The sequence below is a fragment of the Kogia breviceps genome, chromosome 12 (assembly GCF_026419965.1).
Source record: "Kogia breviceps isolate mKogBre1 chromosome 12, mKogBre1 haplotype 1, whole genome shotgun sequence".
In the NCBI taxonomy this organism is placed as follows: Eukaryota; Metazoa; Chordata; class Mammalia; order Artiodactyla; family Physeteridae; genus Kogia; species Kogia breviceps.
Window position 1 is genome coordinate 12231165 of NC_081321.1, and position 26927 is coordinate 12258091.

Sequence of the window (26927 nt, forward strand, 5' to 3'; positions counted from 1 at the left end):
TGAGGGGCTTCCCTGATACAAATTGCATCTTAACGTTTTTCTTCAAGAAGCCTCTTGTCGGGGGAGAAAACCTCTCTCCCATTTCTGATTCCATTCAGGGTCACTATAATCTTGTTCTTGTTTCCTTACTTGGTGCATAAAAAGCACGAAGGCCGGCCCTGCTAAGTGTTTCATTCCCTCTGTGTCCCTGGCCGTCTCTGTCAAAGAATTTGAGCTGAAATGGTTGCTGGGAGTTAAAAAATTAACATTCTTGCCACAGAAACTTCAGATTGGAGGAAAGAATCTGTGAGTGGGGTTTAATGATCCATCAAAGCAATAGGGTTTAATTTTAGACCAGAAATATTTTTCATTTATGTTTGTTAACGTGTGAGATTTTTCAACAGAGGGAAAAAAGGGAACTTGGAGCTATAAACCAGAAGCATAAACAGCTGATTTTCTCATCAGGGACAATAGCCATTCTAACAACAGTGAGTTGGAGTGTTCCGGGATCCACAAAGGTTCATCTCTATCACAGGTTCTTATTCCAAACAACCTGGAATTCTGCCATTTCCGGAGGGTGGATTAGATAAATGCAGGTGTTTTTTTCACCTCTCCGTAGCATATTACCTGAGCATTTTGACAAGTCTGCTGTTTCACGTAACGCATTGTCCATTTTGTTTTATGTTCTGTAGAGAAAACAATACTGAAAGGCCTAAAGCACATCTGTTTTGTCTTAATATTTGGAGTCACTTTGGTACCCAATGTATGAAATTTTGTATGGCTCACCTAAGACCTCCCACAAATCCCAGGAGAGATTATTAATATGTTAATCAGAAATGTCTTCTTGGGACTTCTCTGGTAGTCCAGCAGTTAAGACTCCACGCTCCCAGTGCAGGGGGTCCGGGCTCGGTACCTGGTCAGGGAACTAGATCCCGCATGCCACAACTAAAAATCCCACATGCCGCAACTAAAAATCCCGCATGCCACAACTAAAAATCCCACATGCCACAACTAAAAATCCCACATGCTGCAACTAAAAATCCCGTATGTCGCACCTAAGACCTGGCACAGACAAATAAAATAAATAAATAAATATTAAAAAAAAAAAAAAAAAAAGAAATGTCTTCTTGTTGAATCTCAGGTGAAGCTCAAGAAGACATGTTACCATAGCTTGGGACCTTGAACTGCCACAGCACCTCCTTCTTCTTCCTGCCACTTGAAAACAAAGCTGGTGAATTGAGCCAGTTGTATTTTATGAACTCGTATTTAAAGAAACAAGTCTGATTTTCTGGTTTTCTTTCATTTTGTTTTGCTTTAAAGAGCTGGCATCTGAAAGACAGAGGACTCTAATTTTTGTCTGTTTTGCTGGAATCAGGGCTAACCTGGCACTCCACTATAACATTCACTTGTCAAGGAAAATGTGAAAGGTGAGGGTGTGCGTGATTCGTCGTAGCTTCTGGGTGTGAAAGCAGGGCTGCACACCCTTGATTTGTGGAGTCAGCATCGCCAGTGGCCATATCATTTGAACCGAGCAGCTGGGAGGCTCAGCCCCACCATTTGTCTCTATGGGCCCCCCTGGAAACGCGCACATCTGCTTTTCCATGAGCCATACTTTATTTACTGAGCCTTGCTTTATTCCAGGTTAATTTGTTCCTAAATTTTTTTTTTCCTAGCTCATCACCCTCTTTGGCACATTATTGAATAATTTAGCCATGAATTACTGATCTGGAGATTCTGGGATTATGTAAACATTCCTGAATGGTAAATCTCATTGTCCAATTGATGGATTAGTCTGTCAAATCTTTATTAAGCACCTATTCTATGCCAGATATTGTTATTCACCCTGGAGAACTCTTAAGTTGCTCATGGTCTAGAGGAGGATGCAAAACACATTTGCCACCAATTAGAACACAGTACTGTGAGTGCCAGAGGGAGGGGGGCTGATGAAGCTGCGTCTAACTCAGTCTTCGAGATCAGAGAAGCTTTCCCACAAGTGATATCTTTAGAGCAGGCACTTGGCAGGAGAGTAGGTGTTTGCCAGGCAGAGGATTCAGCCTAGACAGAAAAAGGAGGCCTCGTAGAACACGCTTCTTTAGGGAAGAGTGAAAAGTTCAGTGTGGCTGGAGCACAGGGCATACAGAAAAGTGGAACATGAGTCTGGACTACAGGAAGCCATGTTTGCTATTTGGGGGGTTGGAAACTATTGAATTTTAACTTCTACTTTAACGCAGTGGTGTGCAACTCAAACTGAGTGCATCCTTAGGAAATAAAGTGAAATGCATACATTTGATATGCATAGTTGAGATGAAGATGGTATTCGTTAGACCATGTTCTTTCCTCCCAGAATTCTCTGGCAAGACTAGCTTTTATATAAAGAGCATGTCTCCCCCCTCAATATAGCCACTGTTTCAAACAAAACATCTGCAATCAACATTGGCTGGATTCCCACCACTAGGTGCATTTCTAATGTGCTTTTCATTTATCTTTTTATTATGTATTCTAGGGGGCTTTATATAGTAAGGGATGGCATATGAAATACGAGGCTAAATGTTCCCTTATGTATTGTGTGTAGCAGGGATAGGGATGGCTTTCTAAAGAGCCAGAAAATAACCTCCCCATATCAAAGAATATGGAAGCTCTGATTTTTAATCCAGGAAATAGAATTTCAGGGTAATAAAAAGAGTTTTGCATCTTTAATTCTCTAAACAACGACCTTTTTCTTTGCTTTCAGAGATAGTGCTCGACTTGGTAGGATCAATGGGAAATGATAGACATTCTCAACTTGAACTTTCTCTTTCCTTTGATCTCATAATAGCATACTAGGTAATCAATTGGGAAATTTATCCGTACTACCTAGCTTTGGTCCCTCCTCCCAGGCCTTTTAAGCCAGGCTGTCATATCTCTAAACTCTACCAGATCATTTCATCATGGTAAGTCTAAATTATTTGTGGGATGCCGTTTGTTTTGGCCTCCCCATTGCCTTAAATAATAACTCTTTGTACTAGTCCTTAGCCTACCTCCCAGTTTTGCCAAACCACCCCTTCCCCTACCAGAGTGGCACTTATAGGCCTCCAAGTAGACACAAAACTGAAAATTTTACCTAAAGAGTGATATCAGTAAACGAGTGGTTTTCACAAGAGTCAGCTGCAGGCTCCATGTTGAATACATACAACTGGCGGACAAAGAGAGACCTCGCAAAACATGCTTGGGACAGGTAATGATATTTAGCCATTTGGGGGAACTACTAAGAATTCCGAAGAATTTTAATATAAATAGAAGACATACCATTTTGCTGGATCGAATTGCAACATGACAGATATGGACACACGTGTTCATTTATGACAGAGAAAAATCAGATGATACAAACATCATGGGCATCCCCAGCAACATGAAACAATCAGCTCTGGTGCAAATTGGCCATGAATTGGTGAAGCTGCATTTTTATTAGAAAAAAAGAGCTTTGATATTGATATCATACATAAAGCAGCAATATAAGATACAGTGCACGTTAGCTATGGTTCTTAACACATTTCACACTAGGATGACTACTGTACCCACTTCTGAGCTCCACAACCAAAATTATATGTGAAAGCATCACAAATGTTCAGAGGAAAGCCACCAAGATTATCCAAGTTTTGGAAAATAAGACCTTTGAGAGAAGGTCAAAGGATTGGGGATTATTCTGGATGAGAAACGATTTCAAGATGATCTATGAGTATTTTAAGTTTCTTATTAGAGAACAGTTGATAAGCATTTTTATCTATCACTACTGAAGGCAGAAAAGAAGGGAAAAGGCTGAAAGCGAAATACAAAGGATACAGGTTTGAAAGGAGAAACGTTGGCTGAAGGGGGCTGTGGACCATTTGAAAGGGTTATTTCGTCTCCATTTAAAACCCGGGTGGGATCTCTGTAACTTAGACTGGATGTGTTTGCTCTTATTTTAGTTTATTTTATTTTGGCTCTTAATTTAAAAGCCAGGCATATACTAGCAGTTCCTCTTACTAGGATAGTCTATATAATGAGCTATTTCCTTGTTTAGGGACACTTTATTGAAGGAGTTAAAAAATGATTTTATCCGTTTAGTTTTATGCTCCGACTTTGAACAAGACTAGAAGGAATTTGTAACATGGATGGATATACAGTAATTCCCCTACATACATACGAACGAGTTCCATTCTGGGAACACGTTCGTTAAGTCCAATTTTGTTCCTAAGTCCAGCAAAGTTAGCCTAGGTACCCAACTAACACAATCGGCCATGTAAGACTGTACTGTAAATAGGTTTATAATACTTTTCCCACAAATAATACATTAAAAACAAACACAAAAAATAAACATTTTTAATCTTACAGCACAGTACCTTGAAAAGTACAGCAGTACAGTACAGCAGCTGGCACACAGGGGCTGGCATCGAGTGAACAGGCAAGAAGAGGTACTGACTGTAGGAGGGGGAGGAGGTGGGGGGTGGTAGAGCTGAAGGATCGTCAGCAACAGGCGACGGAGGGCAGGCTGCACTTTCACTCACGCCTGACGTTGATGGCACAGGGTTTGCTTCCTCGCTGGATTCAATTCTATCTACCCTCGTGAAAAAACGATTCATTGATGTCTGGGTCGTAGCTCTTTTTTTCTCATCACAGATGACACGGTAGCACTGGATTGCATTCTGAACGGCTGCTGCAGCCTTCATGTACCGTTCCACTTTGGGGTCATGTGCCTCAAAAGCTAACAGTGCATGTTCGCATCTTTGAAAGTTCGTAAGTTGAAGGTTTGTATGTAGGGGATTACTGTATTACCATCTGTCATGGCACTTCCTGTGGTTCACTGTGTGTGAAAGAACTAAGTGGATAAATGAAATCCAAAATTTCAGAATCATCCATTCCTTCTAGTTGTAACCACGATTGTATTCTTGAAGGACAAGTGGAAGAGATGGTTTTGAGAGAAGTAAAGACATTAAAGAATAGTTCTTGGGATCGTGTAGGACTAACAGAAACTGGTCATTTTGGTTAGAATTCCGTTTTGGTGCTAAAAGGGCAACCCTGAAATGATACTTTATTCAAATGAATCTGGTGGGTTAGAGCAACACATGATCTGTCAATCTAATTTCCTTAGTCAATTAAGCCTTGCGTATCTCACCAACTTCAGATTATATTTAACATTTTAAGTAAGATTTTACACTTAAAATAGAAAGTAAGATCTGTCTTAGGATTTCAGTAAGTTGTCTAAGTTACACAATTTGAAGAGTACAGAGTAGTACCTTTACCACCCAGCTGCACAGAATCCAGTTTCTTCAGGTTCCTCATTATGAACTTTCTTTTAAAGTGTGAATACCTATATTTCCAAGTTCTATTCCAAGGCCATTCAAAACCAGTGTGTCTAAAACTCATCTTCCCTGGGCTTCCCCGGTGGCGCGGTGGTTGAGAGTCCGCCTGCCGATGCAGGCGACGCGGGTTCGTGCCCCGGTCCGGGAAGATCCCACATGCCGCGCGGAGCGGCTGGGCCCGTGAGCCATGACCGCTGAGCCTGCGCGTCCGGAGCCTGTGCTCCGCGGCCGGAGAGGCCACAGCAGTGAGAGGCCCGCGTATCGCAAAAACAAAACAAAACAAACCTCATCTTCCCCCCAAAACCACCAACTGCTCCTGTATTGACTGTCTCCTCAGTGTCTTTGAAGTGGACCTTCTCTCCAGCTCTGCTCTATGGCTTTTAAATCATTCTTTTCAACTGCATCAGCTGGGCTCCCAGCCTTTAGTCTCAGTTGCCTTCACTTTACCTTTCATAAGGCCACCAGATTGAACTTCCTGAAATGTAAATCTGATCGTGTCATCCTCTGCCTTGCAATCTTCCAGGGGCCCCTCATCATCTAGGGCAGTGATATCCACACCTGATGAATCATTAGAATCACTGTGGAGTTGTTAAAATGTATAGATTTTAGGGTATGGCAACATACCTACTGAGTCAGAATATCTGATACACACGTATATACACACATATGCATACATAGGTATACACACGCACACATCTATACTTTTGAAGCTCCATAGATTTGGAGATCACTATCCTACACTGGTGTACGGAAACAAGGCCCTTTATCATTGGATTTGAGTCTGTAACTCCTCATGTTAATTGAAGTTCCTTTAACCCACTGAAGTCTCTCCCACTTTGAAGTCTTTGCACGTGCCTGGCATAACTTTCCTTCCTTTTCCTAATCTACTGGAAGTACCTCTACTTCTCAAGACTCAGGTGATTTTTCTTAGAATTTATGGCTGATGCTCTCAAAATTAGGCACTCCTTTCTTTCTGCTCTCAAAGTATCTTGTGCATACTCTGATACATTCCATAGCTATGGAGCTGTTTTACCCTCACTTCCCCAACAGACTGCGAGCTACCTGATGGTAGAAAGTATGTCTTGGAGCTCTGGCATGGTGTTTCTTCCTTCCTCTCCATCCCTGTTCTCTCCATGCTCCTGGATGTTGTAACATGATTGGTGTATAGAAATTACTGAATAAGTGTTCCTAGAAGCATAGGGAGGAAGGAAAAATGATGTATAGAGATACTCTTGAGATGATGCCTTGGAAGATAGTGAATTACCAAGTTAGTTCTTCTGCTGATAGAGGAACCCATAGCACTTGGAATCGACAGAGTGAAGAATAAGATTAGTTTAGAAGGTATTTAGGAAATGGAGAGGTTTTATTTGAGGGACATAAGGTTGAAATGAGATTTGGGGTTTACAACCAAAAAAAACAACCTCAAATTAATGGATTTCGCAATTTTATATATACACTTAAATATATCTATATATTTTTAATAGGGAAAACAGAATGAAGTGGGTGACTATTTATTTCTCCAAGTAAGATAGTAAAGAACAAAACCTATTATCTACCATCATTGTATTTTCATAAAGGCTATTTGTATATCTCCCAAAAGTAGGGAAGGTAAATATCGTATTGAAGAACTATTTCTGAATAAGTATAGCTGTGTAAAACATACGTAAATATTATCTTTCTTTTTCTTTTTTTTTCTTCAGACAAGAGAAAAACTTCATAGATCAGGAATGATCTCCAGACAAGATTTTGGGAGAGGCAGAAAAACTTTCAAAACTTCCTTTATATCCAAAGCAGGGATCTGACATTATCTCCTCAAGGTGAAATAACCTTGAATGGCCTGACATTTGCACAATGGCTTTCTTTTTGATCTGTCTGTAGTTCCAACTAATTACTTGAAAATACCTTCGCTATTTCCCTGCATCTTTCTACCTATATTATTTTATGACAGTCTAATAAGAACTCAGCCTTCCCCACTGACCATATGTAAAATTAGATAAATTGTAATATTCTAACGGAAATACTAACTTTATGTCAAAAAGTCAGGGTAGAGTTTTGGTGCTATGTAAGATCAAAGAGAAAATAAGACACATATACAAGAAAATTTACCTTCTGGCTTCTTTTGTTAGAGGATTATGGATTCTCATGTGACAGGAGGGAGCTAAACTGGGAGGAGAAGAAAGGAAACCATAATATTGGGTCTTATAAACTCAGTGCAAAGTTTCCCTTCTCTGAATCAGGCTACAGCTGAAGTCAGATAATGTACCCATAAAATTTCCCAAGTTTCTGTAAACAAATATGTCAGTCAGGGGTTGCTTTTGACCACATGTAACAAGAACCTAACCACAGTGACAAGATGTCCAGAGGTAGTAAGCTGGACAGTTCAAGTCTGTTCAAATCTCCCATTGGGATTTGTTCCACAAGACACCTAACAAGGTCTCCCACAGCAACCAAAAGTCTAATGTTTCTTTTTTCCTTAAAAGCCCAAAGAATTTCTACAGCAGGAATATAACTCTGCACTTTGACGTGAGATGTGTGCCTTAAGTCCAGAGTGTCATCAAACAGGGTATACTTCTTATTCTCTTTTGTAGGTTTGCTACATTAGCTATAATAATTTAGGATAAAAATCCCTGGGCTTCCCTGGTGGCGCAGTGGTTGGGAATCCGCCTGCCAATGCAGGGGATATGGGTTCGTGCCCCGGTCCGGGAAGATCCCACATGCCGCGGAGCGGCTGGGCCCGTGAGCCATGGCCGCTGGGCCTGCGCGTCCGGAGCCTGTGCCCCGCAACGGGAGAGGCCACAACAGTGAGAGGCCCGCGTACCACAAAAAAAAAAAAAAAAAAAAAATCCCCACATCTCAAGAGTCCTATCTGACCTTTCCCCCTTGTTCCCTTTACATTTAGCCAACTGTCATACTTGGTAATTTGTCTCTTTCCTATTGCTTCTCCTCACTACTCCCATTCATCTTTTATTTCCCAATAGCTATTATGCTGTGTAGGTGCTTATCTCTTCCCCCATTTTTTTTTTTTTTTTTTACAAAGTTCTCTTGTCTGAACTATCAACGTCCCCTCTTGCCCCTCCCTAGCCCCCCTTTACATTTCAGTTAGATTCAATCTTCTTAAACTTTGGCCTTCATTATACTCTATATCTTTTCAAAATCTTTGATCGTTTTCTATTGTCTATCAGCTAGATGAGTCACCATGAAACTAGCTGCTTGATGAACTTAAATTGAGACTGGTCCCTGTAAAACACCAACATTCCCTCCATCTGCCAATGGTTCTTCAAGACTGAATCAAAATGTCTATCGTGAAGCCTTTTCTAATGAGCCCAGACAGAAGAAATCACTTCTTCGCTAGTGTCCCCACAGCACTTTGTGGATAGCTCTGCTTTCTAGGTTATTACCTTTCATGGTTAATAGTCATTGGCTTGTCTTCCCTCGAATGCTAGGATTATTTATTGTATTCCTCAGTGGACATGGAGGAGGCTCTGCCATGCAGTAGGTGTCCAATAAATGTCTGTATGACTGACTATATGAATATAGTGATTATTGAGTTCCTCTGGCTAAATAACAGAAATGAAGGTTATCCCAGTATAAATGCTAGGCATATACATGGCAACACACACACACATACACACACACACACACACACACACACACACAATCTCTGAGATGAAGAAAAGAGAGTAAGAACATGTTTTATCACCCAATGTCTCTGACTATGGCCAATCCCCAATTTAATTTCCTCTCTGAATTTCAATATTTTGCTTAGAAGGAATTTTCTAGTTTGTTTGTTGAATGTTCACCTGTAATTGTTATTCTTTGCTCCATGTCTACCTATTGGGGCATAAATCACCCCTGATGCTCACCCAGACTGATTAACCTCCATCAGGGCAAATAGCACTAAAGAGGCTCTCATAGAACTTGGAATTCATAAAAATAATAATAGTAAAAATAACCCAAATGCTATTACTAGGCATTATGTTAAGGACCTAACATAGATTGTTTCATTTGATTTTCAATAAACCCTATGAAATAGGTATTATTACCCATTTTACTGATGAGAAAACTGCTCTTAATGGAACTAAGTAATTTTTTCAAGATTATTGTCACTCTGAGGGCAAAGCTGATGCTGCTGACCACTATGTTTATGTCTTAAATGGTTTCAATGGGAAAAAATAAGGGTTAATTGGGTCTAAGAAAATTGTGTTTTGAGATAAAGAATAACCATATTTACCTAAAAAGTAATCAAGGTCTGCATAAACCCGACGAAGAGAGTGTAGCATCAGTAAGGTCTTGTCAAATATCCTTAGTGAAGAGTGGGGTAAACTCTTGCAGATACGGGTGATTAAGTCATGGTATCAGCTCTTGACTTTCCCTTCTGTTTCTTCATTCTCTTCTTTTCAATGTCCAGTTAATGTACCCTCCCTCTAAAATGATTTCCCCTACCTTTGCTTTTACACAGCAGCTGTTTGGCTGCTGCAGCTTTCAGGTTGAGTACCTTTTTCTGGAACAGTTCACCTTTGTTCACCTTGTTGTCTGCTCTCTGCATTTTCTCGCAAGCTCTTTATTTTTGGCTTTCTGAGTTTCTAAGATAGTATTTTTCAAAACAAATTTTATGTTGACACCTACAGTAAGAACTACAGACACACACACATACACACACACACAAAACACTTGAGACATAACCTACTACTAAATCCACCTGCAATGCTTTCCGGTCTATGAAAGCATGGGTCTACGATTGTACTCAAATAGGGAAAAGTTAATGTAAAGTACAGAAAATACTTAAAATATTAATACAAAAAAGCTAAATAAAATGGTATATGTGGACTGTTTCTTCTACTGAACGTAGAGTGTCAATTCGTATTTGCCTCTATTTTCCAAGTAGAGAAGATTAAATGTAGAGAATTGTAAGTGAAATCATACCAAAAACACTAATCAACTAATCAACACAGGTGGCAAGGCATTATAATCAGTTTAAAAGAAGCTCCAATAATTTGTGCAAGAAAGAGGATTAGCCGAGTGTCCTAGCAAGAAATTTGACTGCATAGATTCAATTCCTTATTTATTGGGAGATAAAAATCTCTAAATGATCCTATAGCTTATAATAAGATATTAAAATGGCATACCCAAGCTTTCAATAATGTCAGCACATATCAATTTAGGAAAAGCACTGAGTTATGGGAACTTATAACCTATGTGAAAGACTTAGACTTTAAAGAGTTCCATTGATGTAAAAGAAAAGCATGATTATTAAATTATTGGCCAACTGATGGCACTGGCTCCAATTTGAATCATTTAGGTCAGAGTAGCTCACTCTTGTGCCCCAGTCAAAGTTCAGATAGTCAAAAACACAGATCCTGTAACCTCAGCTAGTTGAGAGAAAATTCTCTAATTGTTAAAAGGAATTACACACTATTAAAGTAACCTTCGAAAGATATGAAGCAAAATATAGAAATATTATTTTAAATTAATGATATTTGTTACAACTTTAATTTTTTTAAAGAAATTTTGACTCATAGTGAGAATTTCTGTCTGGTTTTAAAGAACTGAAGCTTATTAGATGGGATTTTATTGAAATGTTTAGAAGAATTTGACTAAGATTCTAAACAATGTTTAAACGGTTGGATCTGATTTATTAAATTTACAAGTTTGGCTTATTAGCTGTTTAAATGGTGTACAAATGTTTAGAGAAATTGCATTTGTTAGAGTGGTATATTTAATAAATTAGGCATTAAACAAAGAATAAATAGCAGTGAACATTATATTTTATGCACCAAAGTTTCTCTGGCAGAAAAAATTTAGAAATGCCTAATATGGTGCTACACACAAGCAAGGTACCCAACAGTTTTGTTTTTTTTTTTTACAAAGTTTCCTGGCTCTTTCCATGTAATTCTTATTTCATTTTCAATCCCGTATCTTATTTTCATGCATCAATAACTGCCCCAGATGTGGTTTCTATGTCTTCACCGAGCCCCTGCTACTATTAATACTAAACTGAGGATACTCTAAGAATAATAAAGGAATTATAGGTCAAGCTTAACTTTGAGACACCCTAGCAACTCCACCAAACTTTCTTAGGGATATTTTATAGCAAGTCATGTTGAAGTTAACCTAAGGTCTCATACAATTAAAAATTCTTGGGTCTTCCACTGTGCTTCCTAAGTTGAGGAACTGCACATTGTTTTATGCAGTTGTGTATGACCATGTTCTGCCGTAATCATCACAGCTCTAAACTCTTCACATTAAGTACTAATTATGTACTGAAAATACAGGAACACTTGCAGGGTGGAAATTCCCGTTAGGATCACTTAATCTGGAATGATCTAAGTTCAAAAGGATCTCAATACATGGAAGTGGCTGTGGTAATGACAGCAAGCAGTTGAAGCAAAGGAAAGAAGGAGGTCTCAGATGTTTGTGGTCATATGAGAACGCAGGTGATTGCATTTTGCTCTATGTTAAGGATAGCTGCTTTGCCCACTATTGCTTCAACCTGCTATTGTAAATCTGAGACTGGAGAGTTCCTTAATTATTTGGCCACTGATCTGGACCAAGCATCCTCGACACCTTGTGTATTTTAGACAAGTGAACACACAGTTTGACACAGATTGCTATTCTGACTTTCGGTTTGTTTCATATCTTGTGGAAGTAAGTTATAAAATATCAAAGACAGGTAACACACTAATTTTATTATCTTGACTTCGGAGAGCAGCGGTCTAGCCTCACCTCATCACAGCATGTTTATCCTGCTGCAGACAACTGCAGGTTTCTACTCATTCTTGCAAGTCTGTGCTGACTGCCTCTTGTCCCTGATACGGCTCTGCTAGGGATCCTCTATTATTCCTGGCTCTGTAGCCTCACATAAATTTCTTAAAGGTTGAAAGAAGGAGCTCCTAAGTGGATTGCATGTAGCAAAATATGATCACTCTTATTTCCAATTTTCATTTTTAAAGATGACATTAACTCTGAAATGTTTGGAATTTTTGCTCAAGCACAGAATACTTCTAGTTTTTGGCTAGAACATAATAATAATAGTGATGATGATGATGATGATAATGATATTAATAAGAATGAAAACTCTCTGAGAGATAGAGCCAGAGTCAGAAAACTTATGTTTAAATCTCACTATTTAGCTGTATGACCTTGGACAAGTTAAGTAAGCTCTCTTTACTTTTATTTAAAATCTGCAGAACGGGATTAATAGAACCTATGTTAGGAGGGTGTTGTGGTAATTACCCGGGCAATGAAAAATCTCATACTACTAATTATACTACTTACTGAACACTTACCATACATACTACATGGTAAGTGTTCAGTGAGTGTGCTACCTGTTGTCAGACACTACTGACTACTGACGATGAGGAATATAATGTTACATGTTACAAATGGACAGTTTCATTTTATGTGATTTATAATCTTTTGCAGAAGCAGGGTTAAAAGAGATTTGGATAATCTATTACCTGCGTGCCTCTTGCTTCCATTTTTCTTTCTACTGTGTCCATTAAATTTGGTATAGTTAACGACGGCCACCTGGCCAACAGAGCCCAAGTATACTGCAATCTGCTCCGCTATGCCCATTTCATGAGTATTCAGCTCCTCAGCTCAGAATACCCATTGTGTAAAAAGTGCAATGAATTCCAATTCACTTTTGATTGCAATGATCTGAACCAAACACGAAACCTACTTGATCCGAGATGATCTGGGCTTTACAGTGTTGTGCGTTACGTGATCTGCACGCTGAAAGCAGGAGTAGCTTTGAATTTCCTTTTCAGAAAACAGAACTCTTTTAATTAACATTTAAAAAAATTTCAGTATGTGTAATTGTTAACACCTGCTATGTGGTGCCAACAGATGTTTCTTACTTACCTAGGGAACTGTTATAATTATTCTGTAAGCTTAGTGAAATGGCATTTACCAAGATAGTTGGGAAACTTTGGTTGGTGACTTTGCATCTAATACTTGGCATTTCTTATAATCTTGTCCCCTATCCCTGCCAGTTCCCACACCTCCTCCCTAACCTGGCCCACCAAACGCAAAAATGTCCTTTTGGGAGGGTACCAAAATGTTTCAAAACTGGCCATGCATATTTTAGTCTTTGTGAAAAGTTCCTCAAATTTTGTATATTCTAAAACATTGGAAAATTTACTTCTAAGTGTTTAGCAGCTAATCCTTCTAATGTTTAACACGTAAGTCTTACATCTTGATTATAAATGTAAAAAGTATACTTTTTAGAAAGGCAATACCCTTCCCATAGCTTGGCTTCAAAGGAAGCTACAGCAAAAATGAGATTTTTCTTGATTTTTTCCCTGACCATTTATAAGGTTTTATAAGCAGTAGATATTCAGAATTCTTCATTTATGATACCAATCACACAATTACCTACAGGCACATGTTAAATATGACACTGGTTTCAGCCAAATAATGGGCGAACTGCAAACAATGAATAAAGAGAGGCAGCTCCATTTATAACGGCTGTTTCAACAGAGCACTACTGAAATCATAGCGACGTGAGGGTGACTCATTAATTAATTGATGTTCTTTTTTTATTATGTGCTATTGAGTTAATGAGTAACTTGTGTGAGATAATTCTCTGAACACATTGATTACTTGAGATATTTTCTGGGGCTTTCATACCAATGACATGCTGAATAGGTAGAAGACGGTATTTGCTTTTGTGTGCTCGTTATATCCGTAGGTTTGAGATGAGTACTGGTGAAGACTCCCTGAAGTTATCTGACACACAAAGTAACCTAGGTCGGCCTCACAAGGAGGCTGAGTGCTCAGGGCAAAGGCCTGTCACATAGTAGGTACTTAATAAATGTCATGTGAAATAATAGCTGTATGAACATTTTGCTTCCTATTACCTTACGTTGCATTAAAATCACATTTAGGAAATATCTGTAATGGCATTTTTAAGAAAAAGTAATAATCAAAGGGCTTTTGCCAAAATTGTATTCTGCGTTAATGGCCTATTACAATAAACATGTACCTTGTTTTTGCAGCTTAGTTAAGTGAACACTAAATGTTTGGCCAGTATCATTTCTATGAAATTGTTTAAGTGACCATCCAGAGAGCGGTTTGCCTAAAGTGATAGTTAAAAAGAAATCACTTGCGTATGGTGTGTTTTACTACAGATGTAATTTTTAGCACCCTGGTTCAGCGAAGGAAAAACATTCTTCCTAAAAATGTAGGGTTTAGTTGAGTGTTTTGTTTTAATTCATTATGCAGGAACCAGGAAATTGGAAATTTAGTCTGACAAGAGCAACACGGTTGCTTTCAGAAAGATCCCTTAAAATTTGTATAAATGTACAAAATTATACCCAGCAATTGCTACCTTCATTTTTGACAGTTTTATTTTCCCCACAAAAGTAAATAGCAACAAACTACCTAGCTCAGAGATCCTAAATATAATATTTGGAGAATGCATTTGAGGTACTTTGTCTGCTTATGATTTACCTTTTGAAAGTAAATGTCCTCACACACTTTTGTTTTCCTTTTTCATAGTATGCTTTCTAGATATCATCTAAGATTTTGCCCATTAATGCAATCAAATAGTGTAATACCCCTTTTATTAAAAACATAAATCCGAATATTAAAAAAAATGAATGAAAGAATCCAGCAGATATTTATTAAGCAAGATGAAAGTGAAATTACAAACACAGGTCAGCTTTTAAACTCAGCCAGCACTCTAGTGGAGTGGAAGTGCCTGGTCCTTCATCATAGGCAGCCTATATGAGATGCGTGTTGGAAAGGGAGCTTTCGCTGCTTGAGAAATCAATGCTCCATCCGAGATGTTCTACTGGAGGCTTCAGATAACAAGCTAAGTGACGTCAGGGCTACACAACACAAAGAGGAAAGTTGACAACAATTCAGGGACTTTGAGTAGTCAAGACAATTAGCTTAGTACTTCGGTCAAAAATGCTACTATTTATGGGCAATTAGCTGTAAAATGGCCTATTTCTGTCTCGTTCCACCATTTTATGGAGATTAAAGATAATCTAAGGCGATTAAGGCCTTAATCTTTAATCCAGGTGAGTAATTTTGTTTGTAGTAAAAAGCATAAGAATTAATTCCCAAAGGATTAAGCAAAAGACCTTGTTTGGTCTTTGGGTGGCCGGGATAATTGAACAGCTTCAAGAAGCTGAGAGAAGTTTGTTCCCAATTTACAAGTATTCTGACATATTGATAAGCATATGCAAAACCATTTAAATCTAAAAAGATGATGCAAAAGATACTGACAATTACATTTTTACATCCAGATGAATTTCAAGCAACTCTTAAAGGGGATTAGCAGGGCTGTGTTAGGAAAACCACTTCTTCCATATCTCCCCCACCTTCCTCCCATTTGTCCTGTTTTGCTTTCTTTTGGTTTTGGCTATGCAAGTCTTTTCATGAAATACATATAAGGCTCAAAGGCTAAAATCATATCAATAGCTATTTTGTGGGCCCCACACTGTTATTTTTGAATCTCTTTTTTGGGCGTATATCTCAAATTTGGAGGACATGTGACTTGAACAACTCAACCATGAAGCATCTGTAAAAATACATATCATTCACTTTTCACAGAACCATTTTCTGAAAAATGAGAGGCAATATCCAGACTCACATGCATGTTCATAGTAAAGCTTTGCTTGAAAACAACTCAAATCCACACCAGCATATTTTTTCAGTTTAATATTTTGGCCCCAAACCAAGAATCCAGGTATCACATTTAATTTTTATCTGCAATGCATATTCGGCAGGACAAAGTATGTATGCAAGTAACACTGGGAAATATTGTTTCCTATACAAATGATCAAGAAAAAAGACAGAAAGCCCACAGCACTAAAAGTTGCTCTACTAAAAATATGCTTCATTGTGCCTGTTGAGGAACCAGATCTGCTGAAAAGTAGTTTTGAGTACAGGGAGCACAAGCAAAGAAGCAAAGTGTGAGCAAAACCCTCAAAGAAGGGAGCACGGTTGCAACTTTATTTCCTTAGTTGTAATTTAAATAATCAGTCTCCATAATTTTTGTTTCTAGAAAGCTTTCTTTTTTATCAGCTATCATGTAGATAAGGGAATAATCTTTCACCTTTTAAAAAATGGAATGACAGGGGCTTCCCTGGTGGTGCAGTGGGTAGGAATCCGCCTGCCAATGCAGGGGACACGGGTTCGAGCCCTGGTCCGGGAAGATCCCACATGCCGCGGAGCAACGAAGCCCGTGCGCCACAACTACTGAGCCCGCGATCCACAACTGCTGAAGCCCGCGCGCCTAGAACCCGTGCTCCACAAGAGAAGCCACCGCAGTGAGAAGCCCGTGCACCGCAACGAAGAGTAGCCTCCACTCGCCGCAACTAGAGAAAGCCCGCGCAACAAAGACCTAACGCAGCCAAAAATAAATAAATAAAATAAGTTAAAAAAAAAAATGGAATGACAGATTTCAGCCCAAGTGTGATAAATTCTGAGTGGGTAATTACTTAGAGAAAGCAATGAGAGTAAGACACATCAAACTTTTAAAGTGTTCACTTTTGAACATTCAAATAAGTGGCAGGTAAATACAGAAAAATACATAATCACCAGTTCTCAGCTTCTTATCAATCCCTTTGTTTCTCTTCTTCTAGAAGGTTCTGTGAGCACTATGTTGTTCTGATCAAAAGTGACTTCACTCCTCAAATATGATCATAGATTCAATGTGCATTATCATGGTTTCAGTAGATTCACATTCAAAAGCTTTTGGTGCCAGAAATGTATCAAATCATAAAGTTATTATACGCTTACTTCTATGGAGAGATCTGGGCAAAATTTGTACAATAAATTTATCATTTTAAAATTATCTCATAATTGTGGTAACACTTTTTTAAAGTAACCCTTTGGAAAATTTTTACATGCTACCCAAAGGCACTAGCTCACATAAGCGGTCAATGGCTGAAGGAAACAAAACAAAGCCATTGACTAGGTAAAGAGCACACACACAAAAAGGGTATTAAAAGGACAACTGTTAAGCTTTAAAGTTATTCTAAAAATGGCACTTTTCACGTTGGTAAAAAATGAAAGTGCTTTAAGATGAAATTTTTATGTAAAGCTGATCTTTAACCCCCTGAAAATAGGGGGTGATAATGAGAACACTGATAGACTGTAAATCATTGTGGCAGTAAGTGGATGTTGCTAAAATGCTTTGTGTGTCTTTCTTTTTCACTATTTTTAATGTTGATAGACTTGCTTTATATGTGTATCATTAGTGAGATTTGCTCTTCAGTTCTTTACTAGAAAGTTACAGCTCATTTAAAATAGCTGGTAGATACAGAAAGCATAAATATACCGTAAGTTTAAACACTGATTGTACTAAATGCAACAATACAAAGAAGCAAACAGAACACAAATGGTAACACAATAAAACTGTATTACATTTGTGCTTCCAATATTACAATACATTATATACAATAGTCCAAAATAAACATCTCATGCCAAGTGACACAAAAAAACGAATAGCAAGCAAAAAAATCCAGCAATATGTACATTACTTTTTTTTTTTATAATAAACATTCAACTCTGAACTGGGGCAATTTCACTACATACAGATGCAGTCCGCCTTTTATTCCATATAACCATCCTGCTTTCCTATATCTACGCTATTCAGTTGGTTTCTGTGTCAATTCTTATATACACGTGGAGCAAAAAAGATAAAAGAATGGAGTGCTTTGTATTCTTAATGGGGTGATGTTGATAGATCAGCGAACCTGGGGTGCATAACCTTCTTTCATTAAACCTTCCTCGTAGTCCGTCTGGCAAAGGATCATGTTATTCTTTAGGAAAAATTTGTCTCCAACACAAAATCTGAAAATATTTACAAAAATAAAATGGTTAAGATGACTTCACTCAGATCTATAGATGTGAAGATTTCTTTTCCTAATCATCATTTCAATTTATGGTAATTCCCTGAGTTTGAAAGTTTGGCTTAGAAAGTTGCCTTGTTGTCACAATTAAACCATTCTGGTCATTTAAGGAAATGCTACACACAAAATTTGAAATCCTACTTTTCTATATAAAACTCATAAGAACATTGTGGAAAACACCTTGGGCATCAAAGGTGCTTTTTTTTTTACCATATTGGAAAGAAAAAAAGAACTGATCTATATTTACATTCATTAAAACAATGATAATAATATTTCACGGCAGTGATTATGGAAGCTTTCATCATTGCCCATTTATCCATTTTATAAAAAAAGTAAAAGGCGTTAAAATGAATCAAGTGATAACCCATTTTAGAGCTTCTCACTTAAAGCTTCCCTTTACTCTGTTATTAAAATGTGATTAAATTCTCGTAATTTGGAAGTAATTGTTCTGAAGTGAAAGTTATTTTAGCATCAGACTCAGATGCTGGGCCATACTCCTTTGTTTGTGGCAAGTTCACCAACTGTGAAGTAGTAAATCTATTTCTTAGAGTACTTCCAATTAAGCCAAAGGGAGTAACCTGTGAACTTCTTCATATTGATGTAATAAATAAACTAGTTTCCAGTAGCTAATTATGTTTTTTATTCTATAAAGCATTGTTTAACGTGCAGGACTGTAATGTTTTTAATAAGTGCTCTTTTTGTATAATTTCCCAGTGGTGACACTTTGGACACAATTAAGGTCAGAAAAAATGCTTGTGCTGTTTCCGGTACATTTAACAATCAAGTAACTCTGGGGAGATTCGTATATATTTTTAATTGTAACAACTTAACCTTCAAACAGCAGTGTCTGGTAGAGTTGACCCAGTAAAACTACTTGTAATTATATAAGTTGACCTCACTGACCTCTGATAGTGGTCTCTCTTTATCAGATAGTCAATTTCAAATGATGTTCAAGCAGAAATCTTAGTAGATAGATTAAACTGTGTCATGAAAGCCACCCTTTAATGTTTTGTGAAGTTGAAGGTTTAAATGAGGAGCAGTTGGGCTGATTTACATTTGCAAAGATTGGAATGCTAGACAAACAGCGAACCTATTTATTTTCCAACTGGGTAGCTTTGGAAATTTATCCTTATTCTAGCTAAGTAGATAGAGGGGAAAATAGTGTAATAAAAAAAGTAGATTGAAAAGAATTAGCTTCCTCTTAAAGGAAGACTGGTCTGTTTATTTGTGGAATTTACTTTTTTTCCCCAGGATTACTGCCTGCTGATGATGCTGATTGAAAGTACAGACTACGCCCTGATCTCGAAATCCTGCGGTTGCTTGTGGTCAAGGCTATTGGATACAATGAACATTCAAGTTTGGACTTTAAGTATATCTTCTTTTTATTAGTTGCAAACTATAAACTTGAAATATTGTGCTTAAAAAGTGGTGTTTGAGGGCTTCCCTGGTGGCGCAGTGGTTGAGGGTCCGCCTGCCGATGCAGGGGACACGGGTTCGTGCCCCGGTCCGGGAGGATCCCACATGCCGCGCGGAGCGGCTGGGCCCGTGAGCCATGGCCGCTGGGCCTGCGCGTCCGGAGCCTGTGCTCTGCAAGGGGAGAGGCCACAACAGTGAGAGGCTCGCGTACCGCAAAAAAAAAAAAAAAAAAAAAAAAAAAAGGTGTTTGAATAAATCAGTTTTTGTAGATTATCCTGATCATTAAGATATGTTGGATAAAAGGAAATATTTCTTTTGTTGGGCAGGGGTATGAGAGTATGAGAGTATTTCATACTCTCTCTGAGTCAGTTCTCTGTGGGTAAGATAAAACAACTACATCACTGGATGGTAGGAATGTTCAAATAAGAAGTATATGAAAGGCAGAGAGACATTTGCAATTAATAGGGTTCACATTCCAACCTTCCATTCACGATATTGAAAATGAAACTTCAGGATTTTTATCTTTAACATCAGTAAGCTCTGTAAGTTGGCAGTAAAGAGTAGAAATGTAATATGTAAAGCCTTCCCTCAATGTTTGGAATGTAGGTAATTAAAATAATCACCTTTTATAAAGTACTTACCATGTGCTAAGGCTAAGCATGTATATACAGTGATCACATTTATTCCTTAAATCCAACTGAGAAAGTAAATATTGTCTTTTTCAGATGAAAAACCTAACACTTCCTCTCAGAATTTTAAAAACCTGCCCAAGGTTCCATAGCTAGAACGTGTATGGTAGACGAAGGAAAAGCACCCTGGTCTCTCTGGATTCAAGATCCATGCTTTTACAATTCACAATAGCCAAGACATGGAAACCTAACTGGGCTTTCACAGATGAACAGATAAAGAAGACGTGGTGCATACACACACACACACACACACACACACACACACACACACACACACACACACACACAGTGGAATACTACTCAGACACAAGAAGAATGGAATAATGCCATTTGCAGCAATATGGATGGACGTAGAGATTTTTTTGTAAATTTTTTGTTCATTATGGATTTTTTGGTATCAATTTTTAAATTAATTAGTTTTGGCCATGCCGCACGGCCAGTGGGATCTTAGTTCCCTGACCAGGGATCAAACCCGTGCCCCCAGCAGAGGAAGCATGGAGTCTTAACCACTGGACTGCCAGGGAAGTCCCCAAAGGTTTTCATATTAAGGGAAGTACATCTAAAAGAGAAAGACAAATACCATTTGATATCACTTACACGTGGAATCTAAAATGTGACACAAATGAACTCATCTACGAAACAGAAACAGATTCACAGACATAGAGAACAGACTTGTGGTTCCCAAGGAGGAGGGAGGGGGAGGGAGGGATGGATTGGGAGTTGGGGATTAGCAGGTGCAAACTATTATATATACAATGGATAAACAACAAGGTGCTACTGTACAGCACAGGGAACTATATTCAGTATCCTGTGATAAACCATAATGGAAAAGAATATAAGAATATATATATAGTATAACTGAATCACTCCACTGTACAGCAGAAATTAATACAACATTGTAAATCAGCTATACTTCAATTTTAAAAAAACAAATAATTACGACTGAAAGCAATTTAAAACATTCCATGCTTTTACCTGGAGGCGGTAAAGCATGAGGCTATGAAGTTATATAGGTTTTTTGTATTATTATTATTACTTCTTTACATAGCTTTTCAAATGAGAGCCTATTATTCAATGAGATGTTTGCAATATAAATGGAATTCATCTAAAATATTCCTACCTGAGATATGTTGTTACTAATATGTTGTCAACTGGATAAAGTACCTTTTATGTGCATATCAATTTATACTTAAAGGTCAAAATGAAACAGAACATATGTGAGGAATGTCACACACATATAACTTAAACAAAACAGCTTTGAAAGCTATAGTTAAGAACATATTACGATTGCTTTGCAATTAGGATTGATATCTTCCTTTAAAATGTCTTATATATAAACATGAAGAAATTAGAGCAATAGCAATGCAGATATCGGACACCTAACAAAATGATCTATAACTGTGATTTTGTAAGAAAGGCTAATTTCCAATGTTCTATAACCATGTCCTGATGAGATTTAGCATTTCAGAAAAATATTATAAAAACAGTGATGGCCAGAGGATAGCGTATGTATATATAGTAATAGGTCAGGCTAAAATTCTTGAAAATAAACTGATAATCTTCCTTATAAATTAATCTAAATTGCTTGTGATATAGTCAGTTCAATTAATTCTGCCATCATTAAAAAAATATGTTAAGGAATAAAAAGATGCCCAATCGGATTACTAAACCACCTAATCTTAATGTTTTAGAATTAATCATAGATTTAATTTCCAGATATTTTGGAGTAACTCTAGTTGAATTCATACGGTTTTAGAGACTTGAAAAGTATAGACAATAATTAAGAAACCGTCGCTATCAAATATGGGGCTTAGAGCAGTTTTTTTTTTTTTTTTTTTTTTTTTTGGTACGCGGGCCTCTCACTGCTGTGGACTCTCCCGTTGCGGAGCACAGGCTCCGGACGCGCAGGCTCAGCGGCCGTGGCTCACGGGCCCAGCCGCTCCGCGGCATGTGGGATCTTCCCGGACCGGGGCACGAACCCGTGTCCCCTGCATCGGCAGGCGGACTCTCAACCACTGCGCCACCAGGGAAGCCCTTAGAGCAGTTTTGAGCAGGTGATCCAATGCCTCTGCTAGGAAGCTTTCATTTGTGACATCCTCTTTCAGAATGAAAATGTTAACTTAGTCATCTTATTTTCCTCAGGTTAGTGACTGCCAATTATAGTTAATTTCCATTTCCACAGCACTTAAAAAGAAAGGGGATCCAGTCCATATTTCCAATGTCTCTACTCTTCTATTTAGCATGCTCAGTTACTAAAAGATGGAGATTTTGATACTGTACTTTGTTTTTAGTAAGAAGTGCAGGTTATATACTCATTGTGCACCTGTGAACAAATTTACTGTCTTTTCCCAATGACGGTCCCGTTGTCGTCACACAATGCATTCCCAACAATCTTTCCTGTACCAAGTTTCACTACCCACACCCCAAATCCCATTATCAATTATTTAGCATCTACCTTTTTTGAACTCCACTATATCTACTCCCATTTATACCTACTTTGTCAGAAAAGAAAATCTTCATCGTGATACAGGTCAGGGTCCTCATACTGGCTCTGAATCCAGAGATTAAATCCAGACTGCTTGGGTTCAAATTTTGAATGTACCCTTTTCTATCTGTGTAATCTCGGGCAAGTTATTTAAATGTTCTATACTTCAGTTTCCTCACCTGTAAAATGAGGCTAATAATAGCACCTACTTCTGGGTTATTTTGAGTATTAAATGAGTTAGCACATGTAAAACAGAACAATGTCTGCTGTGTGATCAGCACTGTATAAAAATTTGCTCTCATTATTATTTGCTAACAATAATCTTTCTCACCTTTGCTTAGCTGTTCCCTAGCCAGGGATACTTCTCCCTTTTTTCCATCTACTTAAATTCTCAAAATTCTATTTTTAAGGGAATATAGGAGTACGGGAGTAAGAGGCACAAACTATTAGGGATAAAATAAGCTATACGGATATACTGTACAACACGGGGAACACAGCCAATATTGTATAATAACTATAAATGGAGTATAACCTTTAAAAATTGTGGATATTGTACCCCTGTAACATATAATATTGTACAGCAACTATACTTCAATCAATCAATCAATCAATCAATCAAAATTCTTTAGTTTCCATTCCCTCCATCAGCATTCCCTGACCCCATCAACTCATTCGGATCTTTCCCAAAGCACTTATTTATTGGTATATCACTTACTTTGGCGTTTCAAGTTTTCTCATGAATGTGTAACAGGTTTCCCACTCTGGGCAGCAGTGCTGAGGTAAATGACCATGAGTTAAATTTCTTCTGAACCCTCTGAAATACCACCATAACCTGTACTACCACTTGAAGTGGGTGGGCCACAAATGTGGGTTAAGAAAAGACTTATTCTAGAACTGAATAGCCTTAAAGAACAAAGATACTTCTGATGAATAATTTAGATTTGGACTCATGTTGACTTTAGCTCACTGATTTCCTACCTTTACAATTTCCTCTCTCTATCCCCTACTCTTCCACATCCCCACCAAACTCCCTCTCTAATCTCTGGGCGCACTGAGACACTTTTCCTTTCCGGAACACATTACGTGCTTTCACACCTCCATGCCTTGCCTGCTGCTTCATCTGTCTGGAAAATCCTTTCCTCACTGCACCCAGCCTTCCTCACTTCCTCCACCCCCGCACCAGACACACTTCCTATATCCTAACCAGTCCTAGAGAGTCCTTTAACACCCAGGACATCAACCCTTTGGTGCATTCTTAAGACTTCAAGAAGGACAGAGCTCTCTTCCCTCAGTATAGATCTGTTTAGCATTGATTACATTCTTCTCTTCTGTGAGTCTTTGAAGTCCTGTCTCTCCCTAAGCTCTAAGTACCCCTAAGAGAGAAACTGGATTTTATTCCCCTCTGTCTCCACAGAGCCTAGCACAGTGCTTTTTTTCTTTAATGTTACACAGTTCTACATATTTGAGGCAATTTCATTACAAACAAGCATTTTTTCCCTTCTCTTATAAAACCATCATTTAGTTTCCTAGAATTTTCTAAGGGGGGGGGGCTTACTCATCTTTAAGAAATTAACCTATTACTCAGAATTTTCCAATTCTGACTGAGATTCAAGTTATCATACAAGATGTTCAAAATAACCTTCTTCAGGTCCTTTCAAAATAGATGAACCTTTAGATTTTAATTCAGCATTCACATTTTTAGCCCTACCCTTTTAAAAAGGACAGAGAAGATCACCCATCTTGAAAGTTCACTGTTACTACTATCTTTTTTAAACATTCAGAAATGCTTTAGATCTTAATGATATTGTGATTTAAAAGTTAAGATGAAACGACTTGCTAAATAAAATTCATAAGCATTTATAAAATCATATTTTCAGGGGTCAGGAAAGTTTGCTTAAGGGAAAGTGTCTGTAAATTACCTATTGCCCTTGTGTGTCACTTGAAAAGGTGCCATACTAAGACAACGATTTGGCTACTATGAGTAGAGGCTCCTGAGGCAGATGGCTTTATTGGAGAGATTTCCCAAGCAGACGCCAAAGGGATAAGGAGAGTCTCCTATATTGAAAACTTCTGGATTCAGAGTAACAAAATTTGTCTGCTTTGCTTGACTGATGAAGATTAGCTGACTTCTTGCATTAAAGAAGTTTGTCTTGTAGAGATGGAAGTGACAAGACAATAACGAAGTGTTAATTGTGCATAACCAACACTAAAGATATTCAGCCCCATTGTGGCATGTAATAAATGAAGCACACACAGAAATGTATTAGGTACTTTAATAATGATACCAGAACAGTATTCTGCAGCAATAAGAATGTGAACAGTTTTAGAGTCAAAACTTAGGAGTGTTTGTCTTACTTGACTGAGTTCCACTGAAGAGACAGACGTAATTGTGAATGCAACTTTTTTATTTCAATGGTGAAATAAAATTGATACACGACTTGTAAATAGAATTAACAACCTACAATTACTTTGCATCATAATAGAATTTAGGCTGGGTTCAGCACTTGAATGATGTTTTAATTTTCTGTGTAGAACACGGATAAAATAGGTAAGCCTGCCCTAACAGAAAAATGGACAAAAGGAATAAACAGGCAGTTCCCTAATAGAAGAAATATCAAAGGGTCACTAGTAATCAAATAAATGCTAATTAAAAATGATAATGAGATACCATCTTTCATCCCTCAAGGTGACAAGGATTTCTTTTAAAATAATTCCCGGTGTTGGAACTTATGTGAGTGAATGCACTGTTTTTTCTTTTCTGGTGTGAGAATAATTGGTATGACTTTTCCGGAGAGCATTTTGGCAATATATAATGTAAGCCTTTAAACTGTTATATGGTTTGTCTAATTAACTATGCTCCTGTGAATTTAGCCTGACACAGATTTGAGTATTTGTTTATAAAGATTGATTAGATTGATAATACTGATGATATAAAAACTTGAAGAAACAACCTACACATCTGATGACAGAAGACTGATTTAATAATATATGAAGCTTTATCCATAAAACTGAACACAAGAAAGCTTAAAATGTCATAAAAGAATTTTTAAAGGCAGGGAAAAAAATGTACACTATATTAATGAAAATGTCCAAGTAACAAATACTAGGATTCTTCCTTGTTACTTTCCTTTAAGATGCTTAAATGTGGTTATAATATAAAGTATACGCTATATATCATTTGCCACATACGCATAGAAAAATGTATGGCTAGCCACATACCAAAATATTAAAATAATTTCTTTTAGAACAGTAAGACATGGGACAATGTTATTCTTTATCCCTTTCTATTTTCTAAATTGTCCACTATAAATATGTAATTGCTTATAAGTAGAAAAGCAGTAAATGTTATTGTTGCACAAAGATAACTCTATTGTTAGTAAATGCTATTAGTGGATGAACTGTGGTAGGTAAACAAAAATATTCTAAATTTACTACTAATATACCTTTAAAATGTATACACATATAGGCTCATGCATATTAATGAGTCTGTAAGGATGTGTGGACATTTGTGTTTTTGTATTCATATCCCTACAATAAAAAATATGTGCATCTGACAATTTATTTTTGGCTAAGTGTCACTACAGACTGAATCAACCTACTTTGATTCCAGACATCTATTGGGAAGACTCAAGATGTTGTAAGATGACTTCCTGAATTATTTCCTGGGTAAATTATACATTGTGAAGTATACAAGGCCAGATTCTGAACATCTACATTTAGCAGGAGATATCTTATGTAAAAACCAAGTTAGTGAAATATTATATGGTAAAAGTAAATTATAAATATCAAGGTAAAAGAACTACATTTTGAGGACCTATTGTGTTCCTGGTACTTATAAATTCTTTCATTTAATTTTCAAAATCTGCAGAATAGACGTTAGTGTCTCCTTTTTAAGGATGTGCAAACCAAACTCGGAGAAATTAAGTGACTTATGCAAGACTGCACAGCTAGCACATGGTGGGGATGGAATCTGAATCCAGTTCTCACTGTAAACATCATACCCTTTCTATTACTCTATAGCCCCTCGCAAGAAGATACTGCATTTAACAGTAAAACGGCCAATTATAGTAACTGAGAACTTGACAAAACTAATATTTACTGAATATTTTCCATGTTCAGGTGTTTTCACACCTGTGCTGAATTTATTTTCATTAAAATCCATCAAGTGCAA

At 37.6% G+C, this 26927-nt stretch overlaps 1 protein-coding gene across 6 annotated transcripts in view; it reads right to left on the reverse strand.

Moving 5' to 3' along the window:
* Positions 1 to 14896: 14896 nt before the first annotated feature.
* Positions 14897 to 26927, reverse strand: part of LMO3 (LIM domain only 3) — a 60105-nt gene continuing 48074 nt past the window's right edge. For all 6 annotated transcript variants that reach the window (XM_067008798.1, XM_067008794.1, XM_067008797.1 and 3 more), the window contains one exon: positions 14897 to 18107. In XM_067008798.1, the coding sequence (XP_066864899.1) occupies positions 18002 to 18107 (106 nt within the window). In that variant the 3' untranslated portion in view covers positions 14897 to 18001. The remainder of the gene's footprint in view (positions 18108 to 26927) is intronic.